This window comes from Macrobrachium rosenbergii, chromosome 1 (assembly GCF_040412425.1).
Source record: "Macrobrachium rosenbergii isolate ZJJX-2024 chromosome 1, ASM4041242v1, whole genome shotgun sequence".
Taxonomy (NCBI): Eukaryota; Metazoa; Arthropoda; class Malacostraca; order Decapoda; family Palaemonidae; genus Macrobrachium; species Macrobrachium rosenbergii.
The window spans coordinates 58,350,859-58,368,906 of NC_089741.1; the positions used below are offsets into that span (position 1 = coordinate 58,350,859).

Sequence of the window (18,048 nt, forward strand, 5' to 3'; positions counted from 1 at the left end):
TGCTGCCTTACTGGTATTGCTTCTGGCCATCTGGTGCCCCTGTCAGTGATCATGAAGACACACCTGTACCCCTCGAAGGGTGGCAGGGGTCCCACTATGTTGATGTGTATGTGAGCCAGTCGTTGCTGTGTTGTCTGGAATTCTCCTATCCCTGTCTCTTTGTGTCTCGTTATTTTTTATACTTGGCATGGGAGACATTCTCTTGCCCACTCTTTGATGCCTGCTTTCATTCTCCACCAGATGTACTGCTCCGACAAGGTTCAGGCAGTGGATCTGCCTGATGGGTGGGACAGGTTGTGAGCGAGGTTGGAGGCTTTCTTTCTCAACCCTAACGGTAGATATGGGCGAGGGCCTCCAGTATCCATCTCGCAGAAGATGGTCGTCTCTCCATCATTGATGGATAGGTCGCTCCACATAAGGGCGTGGTTCTCCTGCCAAAGTCACTGTAAGTCCACGTCACCCTTCTAGGCCAATGCTACTTCGAGATATGATATCCTTACCTGGACAGTGTTGATGGAGCTTTAGGAAAGGGTATCTGCCACGTTGTTGGGAGAACCCTTTAAGTACCTGATGGTAGAAGAATATTCTGCTATTGACACTCAGTGATGCTGCTGTCTTGCTGACCACCCACTTCGCTTTTGGTGAAAGCGTGTACCAACAGTTGGAGGTCCATCTGCACCATGAATTGTCATCCTTCTAGATGTGTTGGAAGTGGCAGATGGCTCTGTGGACTGCCAGTGTACCTCGGTCGAACGTGGAGTACTTTTGTTCGGCTGGCAATCTTCTTGCTGAAGAATGCCAATGGGCGACGACCATCATCTGTGTCTTGTTCAAGTACCATGCTCATCACTGTGCTACTCACGTATGTCGTTAGGGTAAAGGAAAAGATTAGTGTGGCAGCAGAGGTGATTGCTTTTTTAGCTAGTGTGAAGGCTTTATCTTGTTTTTCATACCAACATAATATTTAGGTTTTCCTTACTTCAGCAAGGTTATGTATGAAACAGTTATAATAGTTAATAATCCCTGTGAATTCTTGGACTGCTTTGATTGTTGTTGGTTTTGGGAAATCGGTGATTGCTTGCATCTTCGCTGGGATGGGCTTTTCACCGTCAGGGCTTATTTGGTGGCCCAGGAATTCCACTACAGGTTTTGCCCATTCGCATTTGTCTTTTTAGACTATAAGTCTGTTTTCTTTAAGTATTTGCAGGACCTGCCTGATGTCTCATTTGTTGTTTGATGTTGGGACTGAATATCAGTATATCGTTGACGGAAACAACACAGAAGGGTAGGTTGTCCAGGATTTCGTACATCAGATGTTGGAAGGTCACACCTGAGTTCGAAGGCCAAAGCAGCTGTAGTTGAAGGTGTATGTGCCAAAGGGGGTGATAATGGCCGTTTTTCCTGTCCTCCTTTGCGACCAGGACTTGGAAGTATCCCTTCAACAGGTCGATCTTTGTAAATATTGTGGCACCCTCCATCTGGTTGGTTATGTCAGCGATGTTCGGCAGTGGGTACCTGCCAGGTACTGTCTTGATGTTGAGTCTAGTAGTCACCGCAGGGTCACCATGTGCCGTCAGGTTTTGATACCATGTGTAGGGGAGATGCCCAGGGGCTGGAGGCTTTTTGGCATATTCCTGCCCGTTCCATGTCCCGGAAGGCTTGTTTGGTGTAGGAGAGTTCTTCTGGGGCCAAACGTCTAAATAGGGCGTGCACTGGGGAACCTTCAGTGACTATATGGTGTTGGACTTGGTGTTTTGCAGGTTTGGTCAGGTTGTCCTTAAATGCCTCCAGGAATTCCTGTAGGAGGCAACTTATTTCTGGTGCTGGAGTCGGCGTGAGTGGGGCTACGGGGATGGGTGGTGTGATCAGCTGCTGTTTCACTATGTCTACCAGCATGTCGTGGGCTTTTAGGAAGTCTGCTCCTAAAAGTGCAATTGTTATGTCTGCTGTGACAAATGTCGAGTTGTACTGTTTCCCCCCTGAACGACAGTTTCATGGTCTTTTCCCATATATTTTCAGCAGGACTCCATTGGCAGTGGATGCTTGTAGGGTGCGGGGGGTTGGATGGAGGCATTGGTGCGGGTTGGCTAGCATGAATGATTTGAATGCTCCGGTGTCAACCAGGAACTCCATATTTGATGTTTCGTCTACTGTATAATGAAAAAACATGTCACATCTTTTTTCCTGTACCTGGAAGAAAGACAGCAGAAAGCAAGTGCGGTGTCTCTTGCAAGGCAACCGGTCTGCTCACCACTGACATTTATTTTGTTGGGTCACTGCTGCAACTCTTTTGCATGTTTTTTGACATGCGTCAATCATTTTCACATTCTTGGGCTTCGCTCCCAAACCTCCAGTGGTAGAAACAAATGCCCTTCGGACGTTCTTCTGTTTTGGGCTTGTATTTAAGTTTGTTTTTCCATCTGGAGCTCCAGTGTGGCAGAATTTAAAAAAACACAAAAACAATACACAACACAGATACACAGAACATATAACCACATAACAACATACAATACTCACTCTGATCCTTGGTTGCTGGGAGATGGATGAACGTGTCCATGGTCGCCAACACAGTAGACAAAATTACACAAACAAAACCGAAAAACAGACTTTCAACCCAAAAAAAAACGAGCAAAAAGAAAGAGACATATGCACAGACAACAATGACATCCAACGGAAAACACACGACTCACGAAACATACAGTAATCCACCATCAATGTCCGCCTTGCACAGAACTCAGCTCAAGACTCACTCAAACCCAAAAAAAAACTCCCTCGACATTTGCACAGACAGACAGCACCGTAAACAAACTAACGACCGAACCACTCACAACGACAATTACACTCTCTCTCTCTCTCTCTCTCTCTCTCTCTCTCTCTCTCTCTCTCTCTCACACACACAAAACGTTGGGAAATGCTAGATACAAACAAATTTATTCATCCTCTATAATTCTCCCCTTTTTAGCATTTCCCAACCAACACCTTTCACACTGCATTCAAATCGCTTACGCAACACCCACGGATGCTCACTAGCAGGTCCTCTAGATCGCGTTTCATGGGCACGCAATCATTCTCTCAGAATCACTCTCTTCCAGCAACATTCAAATTCACATCTTCTCCTCCATTCTCTCAGATTCACGCTATCTTCTTCACTATTACCACTCTCAATTTCATCCACAATCTCATCTATACCCTCTAACTCGTTCCCAAATACCTCCCCAATTCTTCAACTAACCCATCCCATTCGCTCATTGACCTTTCCAATTCTTGCAACGATTCATTCATGCTTTCAATCACTGTCTATCACTGCTACGCCTCTTACTCTTACACTTTCGCTTCACCTCCAACCGCTCACTCACCCCTACACGTTCAGTCAACTCAGTTATATCAAACCCGCATATGCTATCGCTCTATTCATACCATCCCATTCATATGTATTACACGCTTTATCACTCATTTTCACTTTGGCACCACACCCTATCACACAACTTACGATCATTCCGCTCACTTAAGTTCTTCCTTTCTTACGTTTCCTACCATACTCTATCAAAACCAATTGCTGATCCTCATGCAACAACCCTCACGCACATGCATCACGCACCGCTTGCATCCTGGAGGATCCACCCATTTGAACCCCTTTCACACTCAGTTTCCCGAATTTGCTGTCACAGTCACCCTCTTCGTCTACATACACTTGATACATGCCCTTCCGTTCCACATTGACACACTTCGCCTCGGTTCTGAACACATTCTCGATAATGCGCATTCTACCACAGTTGCCACATATTACATTCACTGGTACCCCTACAACCATTAGCAATATGACCCACCTGTCCGCACCTGTAGCATTTAACCCCTATCTTTCGTACACTCACTTACCAAATGTCCTGATTGCCCACACTGAAACACGCCTCCTAAAGCCCACCTACACTCATTCTTTGTATGTCCTTCCTTTCCACATCTAAAACACTTCGCCGATTTCCACTCACCAACCTTCCCTTTGTACACTACTATCCCTAACCCATCCAACCCGTTGTTCCCTTTACAAACCTACCATTCATCCTCACTGGCACCTCCACATTACTTGTTCTTACACTCCTATCTATTACACTATCGGCCATTCTCATTGGGCCCTCAACACTGCATCCCTAAAGCTTCCAAACTCTGGCACTCTCATCTACCCCAGCCCTTACACTTACACTTCTGCTCTCTTTTATAACCCTGTCAAGCTCATAATCTTCTACAATTTCCAAAATTTCTCCTCAAGTCAACCTTTCACTGTCCATCTTTTCTTCTCCTTCCGCTTCAAGTTCACAAATTCTCTAACTCCATCTGGCACTGTCCCTAACAACTTCCGTATTAACTCCTTACATTCATCTATCCCATCATCCCCAAACTTCTTCCTTGCCAACGTCTCCAGCCTACAAACATACAGCGACAAGGTTTCCCAGCTTTCATTCTTGCCTCATCAAATTCATTCTTCCTCTTATACTTAACACTCGCTTTCATACGCCTCTGCTTGCTCAACTAGTCTAGCTTTCACCTTGTCATACTCAACATCTCCCACACTCATAATAACCCTATACATATCAAGCAAAACCCAGTCAATATTCTCCTAACTCGTGCCCACACTCTCTTACTTTCCCATACTTATCGTGACAAACCTTTCATACTCCCTAAAGAAATCATGCACATCCCTACTTCCATACTCATTATACCTTTCACACCGGGGTACTCTCCTCACATACATAGCCTTTCTCACTTCTTTTCTCACTTTCACCTCACTTTCGCTACTTTCACTCTGTCCTTTCATACCCTCTTCTGAATACAAAGAGTCCACTTCAAGACTTACATTCATCTTACTCATTACACTCTTCTTCTTCCTCTTTTATCCACTTTTATCCATTCACCTCCATCAACCTCACTATCACTAGTATCTTCACCCTCTCCCTTCTTTCCTACCTTCCCACTTCCTTGCCCCTTCTTACCAGTTTCCTCTTCCTTTCCCTTCTTCCCTTTTTCTTCCCCTGACTTATCCTTACTTTCCCTCTGTTCCTTCCCCTGCTTTTCATTCCCTTTTCCTTACCCTGCCTCTCATTCTTCGTTTCTACTTCCTATTTCCACATCACTTTCATCACTCACGCTCCATTCACTTCTTCCTCCTTTTCTTTCTCTCTTGCCCCTTCACGCTGTTCCAGAGGACCTGCCTCCAACAGCCCCTTCTCCAAAAAAACACCCTTGAACATACCTTTCACCATTTCTTCCACACTTTTCATCATTCCCTCCAACTTTTTATCCATCCTCTCTACCATCCTGTCTTCCATTCTCTTCTGACTCTTTTATTTCCCTTTCATTTCTTCTTTGCACTCCTTAGCATTCCCATCTCCTCCAACTGACTCCCTCAACTCCTCATTCTCACCCCTCAGCCTCCCATTCTCCTCTCTTGCCAGCTGCAACTCCTCTCTCAACCTCACCAGTTCCTCTTCCATTTCCTCCAGTCACACTACTAGCCACTAATCTCAATTGCAGCTGCAACACCAGCTGCCCCACGTTGGGCGCCAAATATTATGTGGCGGAATTTAAAAAACACAAAAACAATACACAACACAGATACACAGAACATATAACCACATACAATACTCACTCTGATCCTCGGTTACTGGGAGATGGATGAACGTGTCCACGGTCGCCAACACAGTAGACAAAATTACACAAACAAAACCTAAAAAAACAGACTTTCAACCCAAAAAAACGAGCAAAAGAAAGAGACGTATGCACAGACAACAATGACATCCAACGGAAAAACACACGACTCACGAAACATACAGTAATCCACCATCAATGTCCGCCTTGCACAGAACTCAGCTCAAGACTCACTCAAACCCAAAAAAAAACTCCCTCGACATTTGCACAGACAGACAGCACCGTAAACAAACTAACGACCGAACCACTCACAACTCTCTCTCTCTCTCTCACACAAAACGTTGGGAAATGCTAGATACAAACAAATTTATTCATCCCTCTATACCAGTAGTGATGTAGTGGGACGGCAGGGCCCTCTGGATTGTTGTCCGTCTTCGTGACAGTCAGCTGTTGTGGCTGTGGGGCAGCTGCTGCTATGGTTGGTCGTGTAGGCTCCATCAACTTGTGGACTAGGTCTTCAGGAAATTGTTGAGGTCCATGGTTGACGAGTTGGGGATGGCCACAACTGTTTGGCAGGGTAATTTTGTAAGTAGGACCTCTCTCACAAGGTCCTATTGCTGTCCCTACATTGTCTAGGAATTTCCTAGCTCTGAGGGCGGGCGGCATGCTGAAGGATGACCTTAGTTGGTCCTTCAGCTCTTCGTAGGTGACAGTGGTCTGTTGGACGGTGAGCCATTCTGCGATCTGCTTGAAGACGTCATCTGGGAGGAACTCAAGGACAGCTTCGGCTTTGCAGATCTTCTTAGACCCAAAGATGGTCTCCGCTCTGAAGAACCAGGCCTCTGGGTTGTGGGTTGTGAAGGGCAGTAGGCAGATGCCTGCTGCTGCTGCATTGTCGCTGGATGGGCTGGTGGTGGCGGTGTTTGCAGCGTTTGTTTTTGGGGTCACCAGTACTGTATAATGAGGCGTGAGTAAGAGACAAGTTCAAGGTAATCTAATCTGACACAAAATCTCCGATAGGTCAAGAACTCTTGCAAGTGGAAAAGTAGAATTTGACATTAACCCTTAAGGGATGGATTGATTCTCAGTGTGAAGTAAAACAGATTTGGGGAGGTGGATGGATTGAGCTTGAGTGTGAAGCAGAATTACGCACCACTGTTACGGTAATAATGATTCGAAACAAAGGTGCCAATACTTCTATATGCTATAAATTCACTAATGGCAACTTTTATACAGACGTGAGAGTTAGGCCAGTATCAGTAATGCTTGTGACTTCAAGGGGGAAAGTACTGCATCTCTCTCTCTCTCACATGAGTCTTTTTGTAAATTTGCTTATAAATATATGAAGGGGTTGCTGTTGTTTTTTGTTTTTGTCTTTTACGATAGAATGTCGGTTGTAAATGTAATTTTACAAAGAAATTTGCAAAGAAATATTAGAAAAAGCATGTAAAAGTAAAAAAAAAAGTTACTGAATCTTCCTTCTCGTAAATTTACGTGAATATTTTACAAATAATATGCAAAAAATTTGTTACTGCTTTTATTTCTTATCTGTTTTGATATTGTGTGAGCATTAATAATAATTTTACAAAATACAATAAATTTATTAGAAAAAACATATATAAGTTGTAAAATTTACGATTGTCTTGTAAATAAGGCCCCACAAGGGGTTGTAAATAGTCATTTTCAACTTCTCGTGGAAGGTAGGGAAAATTTTTTAGATTTTTTTTTTATTTATACAGTGAATGTACGTGTCATTCTCTTTCCATTGATGTGATTTTTTTTTTTATTTTGCCGACCTCAAAGTTTCCCCGGTCTGGGGTGCTGCACATTGATAAATTATGTTTTCTCACACCTGAAGAATGGTCAACAATTTTATACAGCATATACAAATCAGGAAGAGGTTTCAAATACATATGGTTAGAAAGCTTGCAATGTCTTACACACATTACCAACTACAGTTCTGACAAGGATATAAAGTATCTTCTGAGAAATGCAAAAAAGATCTTTTGAATCAGGAGTGCTGGATCTGTGTTTCCTGAGAGTCCCGGTGCGTCAAGTAGATTTTTGTTTTGAAGCGAGGATGGCCTGAGGGTCCCAGCGACAGCTGTGGACCTCAGAGTACAATTACAATGAAGTTGCTGAGAGCGAAAGCACTCCTTCAGTTGTCATTGGAGAGAGAAGGCAATCCTTCAAAAGGCACCACAGTGTGCCGTGGTTGTTTCCACACTGCAGACCTCCATATGCATCATTTAATGGTTGGACTGTATGAGGAAGAAGACCACATTTAACAGGAGACTGGAAGAGAGTAATCTGTAGACTGGGGAAGTGGAGGCATTGCAACAGGGGTTGAATAAATTAACTGTTGCATATATTCATGTAGAGACACTTGACATTGCTGAAGCTTCTTTTGTTAGCCATTGTCTGATGCAAAGGTAGCATATAAGGGCAAGAATATCTATCAGTTAGGCTGAAGATACTTCAGCAGAGGAAGGTTTACAAAAATTACAAGTATGTACCTGTTGCCCTTCTGCAACAACATCCAAAGAGGAATGATTCTTAAAATCCAGATAAGATTTCCCTGTAGTCCAGGAAGTCAGAATTGAAGCCTCAGAAACAGGAGAACAGGCTGTCAGTGGCATCCCCCCCGGCACTTATCGTCCTATAGGATCTCCTGCTAAAGTAGAGTCTCCACTGTGACAAAGACCAGTCATGGCACATAAAGCAGGATACACTGCACTCTCTTCTAAGTTTGTGTTAAGGCAAGAGAAAAAGCAAATTGTAAGTCAAAAAATAATCCAGAATACAAATACAAGTGAGTAACTACAGTAGAAAACAAAAAGCAATACCAATACAAATATATAATGCAATGCACAAGAGTTAATGACTTCTGCTCTGTAGTATTTAGACGGTAAAAAAAATGCAAAATAGTAAGGAAAACCAGACTTGCCCCTTGCACAATTAAACTAGACTTCTCTGTAAATATATACACTAAGACTAAGAAAATACAGATAAGGACTCATTTCAGAAAATCATTTGTTTTATGACTACAGTACAGTACTTATATAGTAACACCCTAACTTGCCATCACTATAGGAATAGCAAATATGAACAAAAAATAGAGAGTAAAATGTATCTGCAGTACAGTAACTGAAGGAAGGATAGCAATGTTCTCCAATATGACAAGGATAATTGTTTGCAAAAAATACTGTTAACAGGCAGGCAGATAGACCTCCGTACTGGCGAAGTTCCACCTGTCAAAGGTAGTTGTTGTTAATTTACTTGTCAGCTAATGGAATAGAAGATGAATAGATGAAAGTTGTAAAAAAAGGAACAAAACAATTCAGATTTAAATGACTTTTTAAGCTGTCTTGCAGTGCCAAGTTGTTCACAGTGCTGCAAACACCCAATAAGGGTGACATTTGAATACTGTGGACTTAAGAAACATGGAGACACATGCACTAGACTACCATTGCTCTTGCGTCTGTTAAATAAGACACTTGTGTTCTGGGCCATTTTAAGACTATGAATGGAAGTTATATATGAGTGATGTGTTTGTGGTAAAACAAAAAAGGTATGATATTCGTGACGAAAAAGACCACATACACCACGTTACTTATACCATTTCACAGGAATAAAAGCAGGTGATAGTTTGCATTTATAAACCATAAAAACCCTTTTGAAAAGTTGTTGGTAATTCCACTTGTAACTTGAAATAAAATTGAGTAAAAAGTCCAAATATTATGCGCCTATGATTCTATGAAAATGCTGCGAGGTTATGGATCACCATAAAGTAATGGAGTCCTAACAGGTCCTCCTCATGTATACAATTTTTTTTTTAAATAAACCAAACTTCGGTTTCATTAATTCAATATTTATTCTTACTTTTAATTTATTTCCATAATATTGTAAAGATTGTTTCGTGGTTTTGCTAGTGATTGTCTGCCTAACATGGCACAATATAGGCTGCACTAAAGGTTCGTTGCACTGGCTTTTTTTTTTATCCTAATGGCAATACTTTTTCCGCACTATGTCTTATGTAAGGACTTTACAGTCTGGCTGCCCAACCATGTAGGGGGTTAGTGTCATCAGTGAAATTTTTACAGTGCACTGTAGGCATTACTAAAAGGTGTTTGCAGTGTCCCTTTGTTCCCTAGCTGCACACACTTTGTAGCCTTTTACTTCCTTTCTTCACCCTTGCTAAACAACCTATTACTTCGTAGTGCAACGGGGTAGTTTCCATCCCCCCCAGTTTCACTTTTAGACCCTTTGTACTTTATCTCAATTATTTTCTTGCTCCAACAACTTCACCTCCGTCTTTTCACTTTCTTTAGTTCCTAACAGCTGAAGTTGCGCCAGTGCTTGCCGTTTTAGCCTGAATTCCATGATTGAAGTCCATGGTAAAAGCTGACAGAGTGTATGGTAACAATTTATTGCAAACAAGCACTATTGTTTGCAGTAAATTGTTGTCATACAATCTACAGTAAGCTATATTTAGGACTACTGTAGATGTATAGTGAAATTTTATGACATGCCGCCTCACCTGTAGAATTCGAGTGAATGGCAAGGTGAATGTTAAAATCTCATGTCAGGCTTGGAATTCATTGTTGCGCCTGATCTTAGCAGACTGACAGTCTTAGGTAATGCAGATATGAAGTTCAAAGTGCATATCCATGTTATTAACATAGGACACTTATATGTAGATATAGTAGTAATGTGCCTTCTTGTGTGGGTCCCAGTGGAGGGAAGAAGTCCAAAAATTATAGACTAGCAATGGCAAATTATGGCTTCAAACAACTCCATTCACCTATAAGCAAAGGGACCATTGTGTTTATTCTTAGGTACATCAACTTTGTCTCAGAGCATCTCATCAGTGTTTTCACATGTCCATTTTTGTCCTCTTACAGATCCAGTAGTGAATGGTACTACTGAAGAAAATCATGTTGAAGTAGCAGAGGAGCCTTCTGAAAAGCCAGCAGAAGAGGAGAATGAAAGTGGGAAATCTTCAACATCTGAGTCAAATGCTGAAAGTACTTTTCACATCAATGGAGCACAAGAATCACCAGCTAAGGGTAAAGATACAACAGCAAAGAGTCCAACTGTTCAAAGAATAATAGATTTGTTAAATGAAATGGAAGCCACTAGCCAGATGGAACACTGTGGTCTTCAAAAATTCCACCCATGTCCACTCTGTTCAGGGAAGTTAATAACTGTTTGAGATTTGTATAAATTTATGTTTCTATCAAAGTATGTGCTGAGATATTTTGTTATAGCATAGTTATTGTTACTGTATAATGAAGGGCCTTATCTTGCATGATTTTTGCCAGTAACTAATTTTAACATTTCCATTTCTTGGTCACCTGTCTGGGACATCTTGGAAGTTTGTAATGGTTATGTACTTAAATTCTTGATTTGATATCCAAGTGTAATTTTAAGTTTTTTTTTTTCTAGTATGTGCTACCAAGTAATGTTATGATGAAACTTAAGGTTCAGCCTCAGTTGACTGTCTGAACCCCATACCTCCTGCCCCAGTTGACATTATTTTACTACCAAAGAAAGATAATTCTTATTGAAACACTTGAAACAAGGCTCTTGTCTTCTCAGGGTCTTTTATTATCATGAAGCATTACCATCGTAATACATCTGGGGATTGATATGGCCTCATTGTTTCATACATTTTTGAGGTGTACATAACATTTCCATTTGTATTTCACACTTAATAATTGCAAATTACCAGTTCCTCCTATGGTAGTAGCTTCAAATGAATTGTCAGCAAAAGAGCGAGTTGCTGAGTGACTGAAATATTCATAACTTACTTGTGAAAAACAGCAAAAAGTCATTTACATTTAAGCAAGTTTTCAAGAAATAATATTTTTCTTGGCAAATCAAGGTGTAACCAGTGAACTTGCATTTCAACTAAGTATTTAGAAAATGGAGAGGCAAATAAAAGTACGTGTAATACAGTATTCAAGTTCAGCGTATGCAGTAAATGTTATTCAGGTAATACAGTATTCAAGTTCAGCGTATGCAGTAAATGTTATTCAGGCAATTACCCATCTTTTATGTTTGTATTTTTTTTAATAGGTTTTATTTGTACTCCAATAGACTGAAATGCTGGTATTATCTTCATTGTGTATAATTTTGTTACTGTCTTGAGTTAATAATATATAGCAAAATATGTCAATAACTTAAGACTTTCCATTAATAATTTATTACTTGTCATAAGAGGGCAAGTGGATGACAACATATAGATTATAATTATGAATATGTAATTTTCTCTTAATTACAATATTCATTAAACATATTTTCAAATAAGTTCTGTGATGATAGGATTTACTTAAAGATACAGCATAATGAAAATAAATTGATTTGAAGAGAGCCATATGGCTGTATGTGACAAGCGTCTACCAATAATCCAGTGGGGATATTTTGCATTATTATAAATATAAAATAACATTAGGTAGTTTACCACACAGTATTCTTAATAAGCAACAGAAAAAAGGTAAGATGAGATAAGTCTTACAATGTTTTGTCACTTAAGAATATTGGCTGAAAACAGATTTTAGGTAGATTTCAGTTTCTGGTGTGAACCGTGTGTTTTAGTAATGCTTAAAATATCTCAACTTGTATTATTGGTAAAGGCTTGTTGCATATGGCCATATGGCTCTCTAAATTAATTTCCATTATACATTTAAGTAATATTATTTCATCATTACATATAGGATTTGTTTGAAAATATATGAAGTAAATATTGTTAAGAGAAATTATGCATTTATACTTGACATCTATATGCTGATAATACTTCATGAGGAGGCTACTGTTCTCAGAACGTTAAATCTCTAACAGTTGCAATTCTGTAAGATTAACATGGATTTAGTCATTAAAACTGGTATTGCACTGTATACTTATCTTTAAATTCATGTGAGAAATTTGGCTTAGTGGACTGTTTATGAAAGGCATCAGTTTGTTACAGATTTGCAATATGCATAATACATGTATTTTCTGAACTCATATAGGGAAAGGCCACTCCTTATTTAAAGGCCATATGTAGTCAAAGCTATGTGTATTCAAAATTAAATTTTCAAGTTTTAAGGGAGAAATGAGTAACCAAGAAGAATGTAAGTGCTATTTTTTATCAAACTAAGCATTATTTTATTTGCATGCAGTTTAAGTGTAAGGTAAATGCCCAGCAGGTCAAGATAGTAGAAAGATCTAACTAGGTTTTGTTTACAAAATTTTACGACGGTTTTAGTATGCTATGAATTATGCAATATGGGTCGTATGAACTAACTATTAAAGATCTCGCAGCACTACTCGCAAGATTTATATGATGCTCAAGAAGTTTTCAGATGAGATGGGAGTGTGCTATCCCAACTTGTGGTTAGGGCAATCCTCTCTCCACATGAAAGTTATCATGTGGCTTTGATTATAAATTTCTGAACTTTACCACTATTTGGTACTGTTTGTAGAGAACATCATGGTATGATGACAGTCAGCAAGGTAATTTTTCTGCAAGTAGAAAATGAAAACTTGAAGCTGCACATTGTCAAGAGTAGATTTATTATCAGAAGACGTATTTGAAAATGCAAAACTATTTACCTACGAGATTTCAGTATATCTGATAGATTCACCAATTATAGTATCCCACCAACTGTAGTATCTCACCCATAATCAAGTCAGACATGGATTATTTCTTTTCTATTTCTAACTATTCAGAATCTTCCACAAGTGGGTTAAATATGTTGTTGTGAATGTGATGCTTCATCAGGCAACATTTTAAATATAAATATGCAAGTACCAGATTCAGAATGATGTGATGACAGCTTAAGTTCAAGAACAGCAGTAATCAAAGTAGTAACGAGCAAACAGTATAATTTTGGTGAATTAATAATGACAGAATGCAGCTTCAATGTCATGGCAAGTAAGAATTCCACACACTGTGAGTAAGATTAGTCAGACATTGATTCAAAAACATTCTTTTTAGTGAAGTGCCAAAGAACTAAATTGCAATTTAGCATAGACAGCTCTTCTATAAGACAGTAATACCCACTTGATACTTTACCAATGAATGGTCTACAAAGCTTAGGCAGCTGCTAGCATTATGTAGAAGGATCTTACCATTCACCTCAGGAAGTACAGTGGTTTTGAAAAAGTTCTGGAGCAAAGTTACTTAGATGGCAGTAATGTTGGATGCAGATTAAACTCATTTATCAGATGACACTTTTTCAAATCGTGAGTGCCACATGAATAGTACTCTGCCACATGAATAGTATTCTTCATCACTACCTGAATCTCTGCTTCAGAGATATATATACTGTACCAAGAACACAGAGGAAATACTGTTTATATTTGCTGAAATTTGTAGTTTAAAACTAAAGTGATGCTCTGCTGCATTGGATGTGCTTTAGAATTGCTGTATTTAAAAGCAATTTCACCAGATTTATAATGTGAACTGCTTCTGCCAAGATTCAAGGGTTTGAGCTTGTTCAAGTAAGTTTTGCAAATCAACCATTGTATTCTGATGTTCAGTTGATGGATGCAAATTTACTGATTTCAGAAAATCCTCTGATACTGTAATTTGTTGTCAGTATCATATTTAAATTGCATTTATGGTGTGGAGTTTCAGGCTTGTTTCTTATGGAACTGGTCTGAATTTTCATAAGGTATGTGATGAACTCTCATCAAGCCGGGTTACAGATATTGGAAGCCATGGCCTGGCCTTGAGACCAAAAGTGTACTGATTTTGAGTCTCATACATAGAAATTAAGGTATGTGATAAGTTGTTCTCTTGAATGCCTGGTTTGGATTTTGCTCGGCTGTCTCAGCCAGGAAGTCCCATTGGCACCACTGCCATGATACAGTGCTTACATTTGTATCTACATCAAAGTAATCTGGATTTAGGATGCCCATGATGTTACTTCAGATGAATTGAGTCTTACATGCTGAATCCAGAGGCTTTATTCAACTTGAAAGAATCACAAACCTGCAGAATGCAAGATTACTTTATTTCTGAAAACATTTAACTATTTAATGAACTGTACTGTATTATGAATTTCAGTGTAAATAAAGAGCAATTGTTTTGGGGGAATACGTAATAACTACAGTGAACATGCACTTGTTAAAATATTCAAATAAAATAATTTACAGTGCTTTATGAGATCTTGGTAAATAGAAAACTTCCTCTTACTGTGCTTGGTTTTCAAAATATTGTTAGGTTAAATTTCTATGGCACTGAAATTATAAATTATAAATTTTGTGATAAGATTTCCTAAGAAAATAATTATATAACATACCTTAAATCACACTTCTGGATGCTTTAAGGAGCCCCCGAGCTTATCATGTGTTTTGTAATCTGGCCCAGCAATTGAAAATCTTAGAAGTAACAGATCATACAGAAAACCTGTTATGTCAACATTCAGTATATTTTTTAGCTAATAGAAATTCCTAAGCCAACATGTTCTTTACACTTCACATTCATTTCAAAAGATCTGCAAAATAAATTACCTAAAATGGTAGCCTAGCTAAAAACCCATTGTAATATTGCTGATAATTATTGTGAGCTGACAGGCTGAGAGGCTACTTTTTTTTTTTTTTATTAATGCAGCTTGGGACCAAAGGTACAATGCAAAAAACCTTCAGTAATCCTTATCTGTAAAAGGCACGATGCTGTATTTACTGGACTCTGTACAGGGTTCTGATGCAATTGGTAATAATGTCCCTAAAGCAACTGGTAGCAATATTGTGGATTGTCTAATCTATATTATGTATCCTTTGTTGTATTTTATGTATTTGATATTCAGTATAGCGGGCTGGTTCTTTTCATTCACTAAGGTCTGTAGAAATGGTGAATACAGTTGCCCCTCAACTTGCCTATTTTAAGTGTCTATCTGATAAGTAACAAAAACAATATAGTACAGCCTACACTTGTACATTCAAGATATCACAACTAACAGGAATTCCAAATATGGCTGAAGCCTAAACTTGACCACTCTTTGCAATTCTGAGCAAAAGATAGCTTAGCAAAAACTGCTATAATAATGAAGTTGTTCAACAGTGAAGTCTGATAGTTTGAAGTCTTTGAGTTGAAGGATTACTGTATTTTCTCTTTCTCCTTTCTCCAACTTTATTCACTTGAGTAGTGGTTTCTGATTTAAATCACTGTCACTGCAATCTGCAGAAATCAGAGTACAGTATGTAATGTTATTTGTATGCCAGTCTAAGTGGTAAATCTTTGTTGTTATATTTTTCCTCAGTTCTTCCATTCTCATTGTCATATATTTCCTCAATTCCTCCATTCTCAATTCTTTCTCAGGGGTAACTTCAGTTTAAGACCCTATTGAGACAGACTTTTCTACAAGATTTGTGTCTTATTTGTTGTATTTTACAAATATTTCCTTTTTCACTGTGATGAGTGAATCCTAAATTTTAATTAAAAATTGCTAAATATTTCAAATTTCACAAGTTGGTCCTTATTAGCATGAGAGTATTTTCCTGTTCGTGAAAACTTTAGTTACTAAAACATTGGGCCAAGTAAAACAATCTAAATGTAAATATTGGTTTTAAGGTGCTTCTGTTTTATATAACTGTATATTTTTTTTGCCTCAAAGACTGAATTTTTATTTTAATATGTTATACAAGCTGTTAAGGCCTCTTATCACAATACAGTAATTAGAAACAAGAGCTATTCCATGGGAATGGTGTTTAGTGCAGGTGTACAGACAGGAGTTCTTGGTTATTATGTAATTCCTTATGATGTCAGACAAGCTTGGCAGTGCAAACACAATTGTTACATCTTTCAAATATTTTATTGTTGATATTGCAGCACAGCAGTAAGATGTGTGCTGTATGTTGCATGTTTTGTAAAATTTGGAATTTCATTAAAAATTTGATGATCCATGTAGTATTTGCCAAAGCTCAATAGTTAAGACTACAACTTTTAAGACCTTTGGGTCTTGTTCCAAAACTTTTAATATGATTAAAAGTCCTTTTAAAATTCATTATCAGCTGTAGGTTAATAAAATTCAGCAGTTTATAAATGCTGTTTCAACTTAGCAGTAGCCTGCTGCCATGTCAGTTTTTCCAAAGAGGTGCTCTCCTGTTAACAGTTTTATAGACCAAGGTGTATGCTTAGGTAACAATTTTGTAATATTTATTTGTGAATTTGCATTTAATATTTTGTAATAAAAAATTAATATGCATCTAGTTTCCACTTGTTTTCTTTGTTGTTATTGTTGATTTGCATATGTAAGTACTCCTAAATACAAGTAGGGAAAATTTCAACTCTGAACCCAAGGTAGTAAGGTGATTTTTGTGAGGAATGATTTAGTCTTCCAAGAGAAAGCAGTCATCTGCAGCTAGTAGTCTCAAAGATTATCACATAGGCAAGTGATAAAATGATCCCATACACACAAGAATTCGTTCACAGCTTAGGGAAATCTAGTGTGAATGATGCTACATCTATAGAAGTCACATATATATTATAACCTGTATATACTGACAGGTCTGTCTATTTTCAAGATGGATGACTTATTAGTGCAGATTTGTTGCCTTTCCCTTAACTAAGGTACAGTAGAAAATCTGAGTTAAACTCGGTACAAGGGGAGTAGTGTCTACAACTGAAGAAAATTGACAATAACCAAAGGATAACTGGAGTAAGAAGATTTAGAGGTGAAAATGCCTCCCAGTGCCAAGGTCACTTAAGAGAAATAAAAAAGATCTCCCTTGCAAAGCATATCTGCTTTGTTGCCTGGTTAAAACTGAATTTAGATCATTATTGGTAGTAAACCATGCCACAAAAGACCAGCAGTCTCCAGTTGTACTGCCTTTGTCATGATGCTCTTTCCTCAAAAGGCTTATGTCTAAAAAAAAAAAAAGAAAAGAGGTTCAGCCTTCGATGGAGTGTCTTGTGTGAAAAGGGGAAGCAATGGGTCGTGAAGTAACGACTGTCTTTTATTCTACAAGGTAAGTTAAAAAATACCAACTTAGAGCACCCAGATGAAGATTGTTCCACAACTGGCTTTTGCTCACTCAGTTGTTATAAAATTCTGACTCCTTTTTCTTGAACTAATATCTTGGTAATAACCATTAAGAAAACTACCAGGTTTTTACTGCATGCTGGTTTTGATTGGGGGTGGAGTTGAACCATGCCTCTCCGCCCACAGAATTTTAGTGCCTGCCATGGTCAATCGAGGGGAAATAGTAGTTGTCAGTGTTTGATCTGATCTTGGTGAACTGATGACATATGTCACTAAAGTAAAGTATCTATCTAGAAAGTTCTTCAAGGGCTTTTCCCAGCCTCAACAAGTCAACATTCACCTCCCTTAAGCCCCTTGGGGATGGGAGGCTGTCTAATCAAAGTTGCTTTATTGTATACAAGGAAAAATAATATCTTGTAAAAAGGCCAGAAAAAGC

The 18,048-nt window shown here is 38.7% G+C and overlaps 1 protein-coding gene across 1 annotated transcript in view; it reads left to right on the forward strand.

Moving 5' to 3' along the window:
* The window catches only part of LOC136840486 (golgin subfamily A member 2-like), a 142,227-nt gene extending 125,388 nt beyond the window's left edge, over positions 1 to 16,839 (forward strand). Inside the window, 1 exon segment of the mRNA XM_067107152.1 lies at positions 10,545 to 16,839. Coding sequence (XP_066963253.1) covers positions 10,545 to 10,855 — 311 coding nt within the window. The 3' untranslated portion in view covers positions 10,856 to 16,839.
* The last annotated feature ends 1,209 nt before the right edge of the window (positions 16,840 to 18,048 follow it).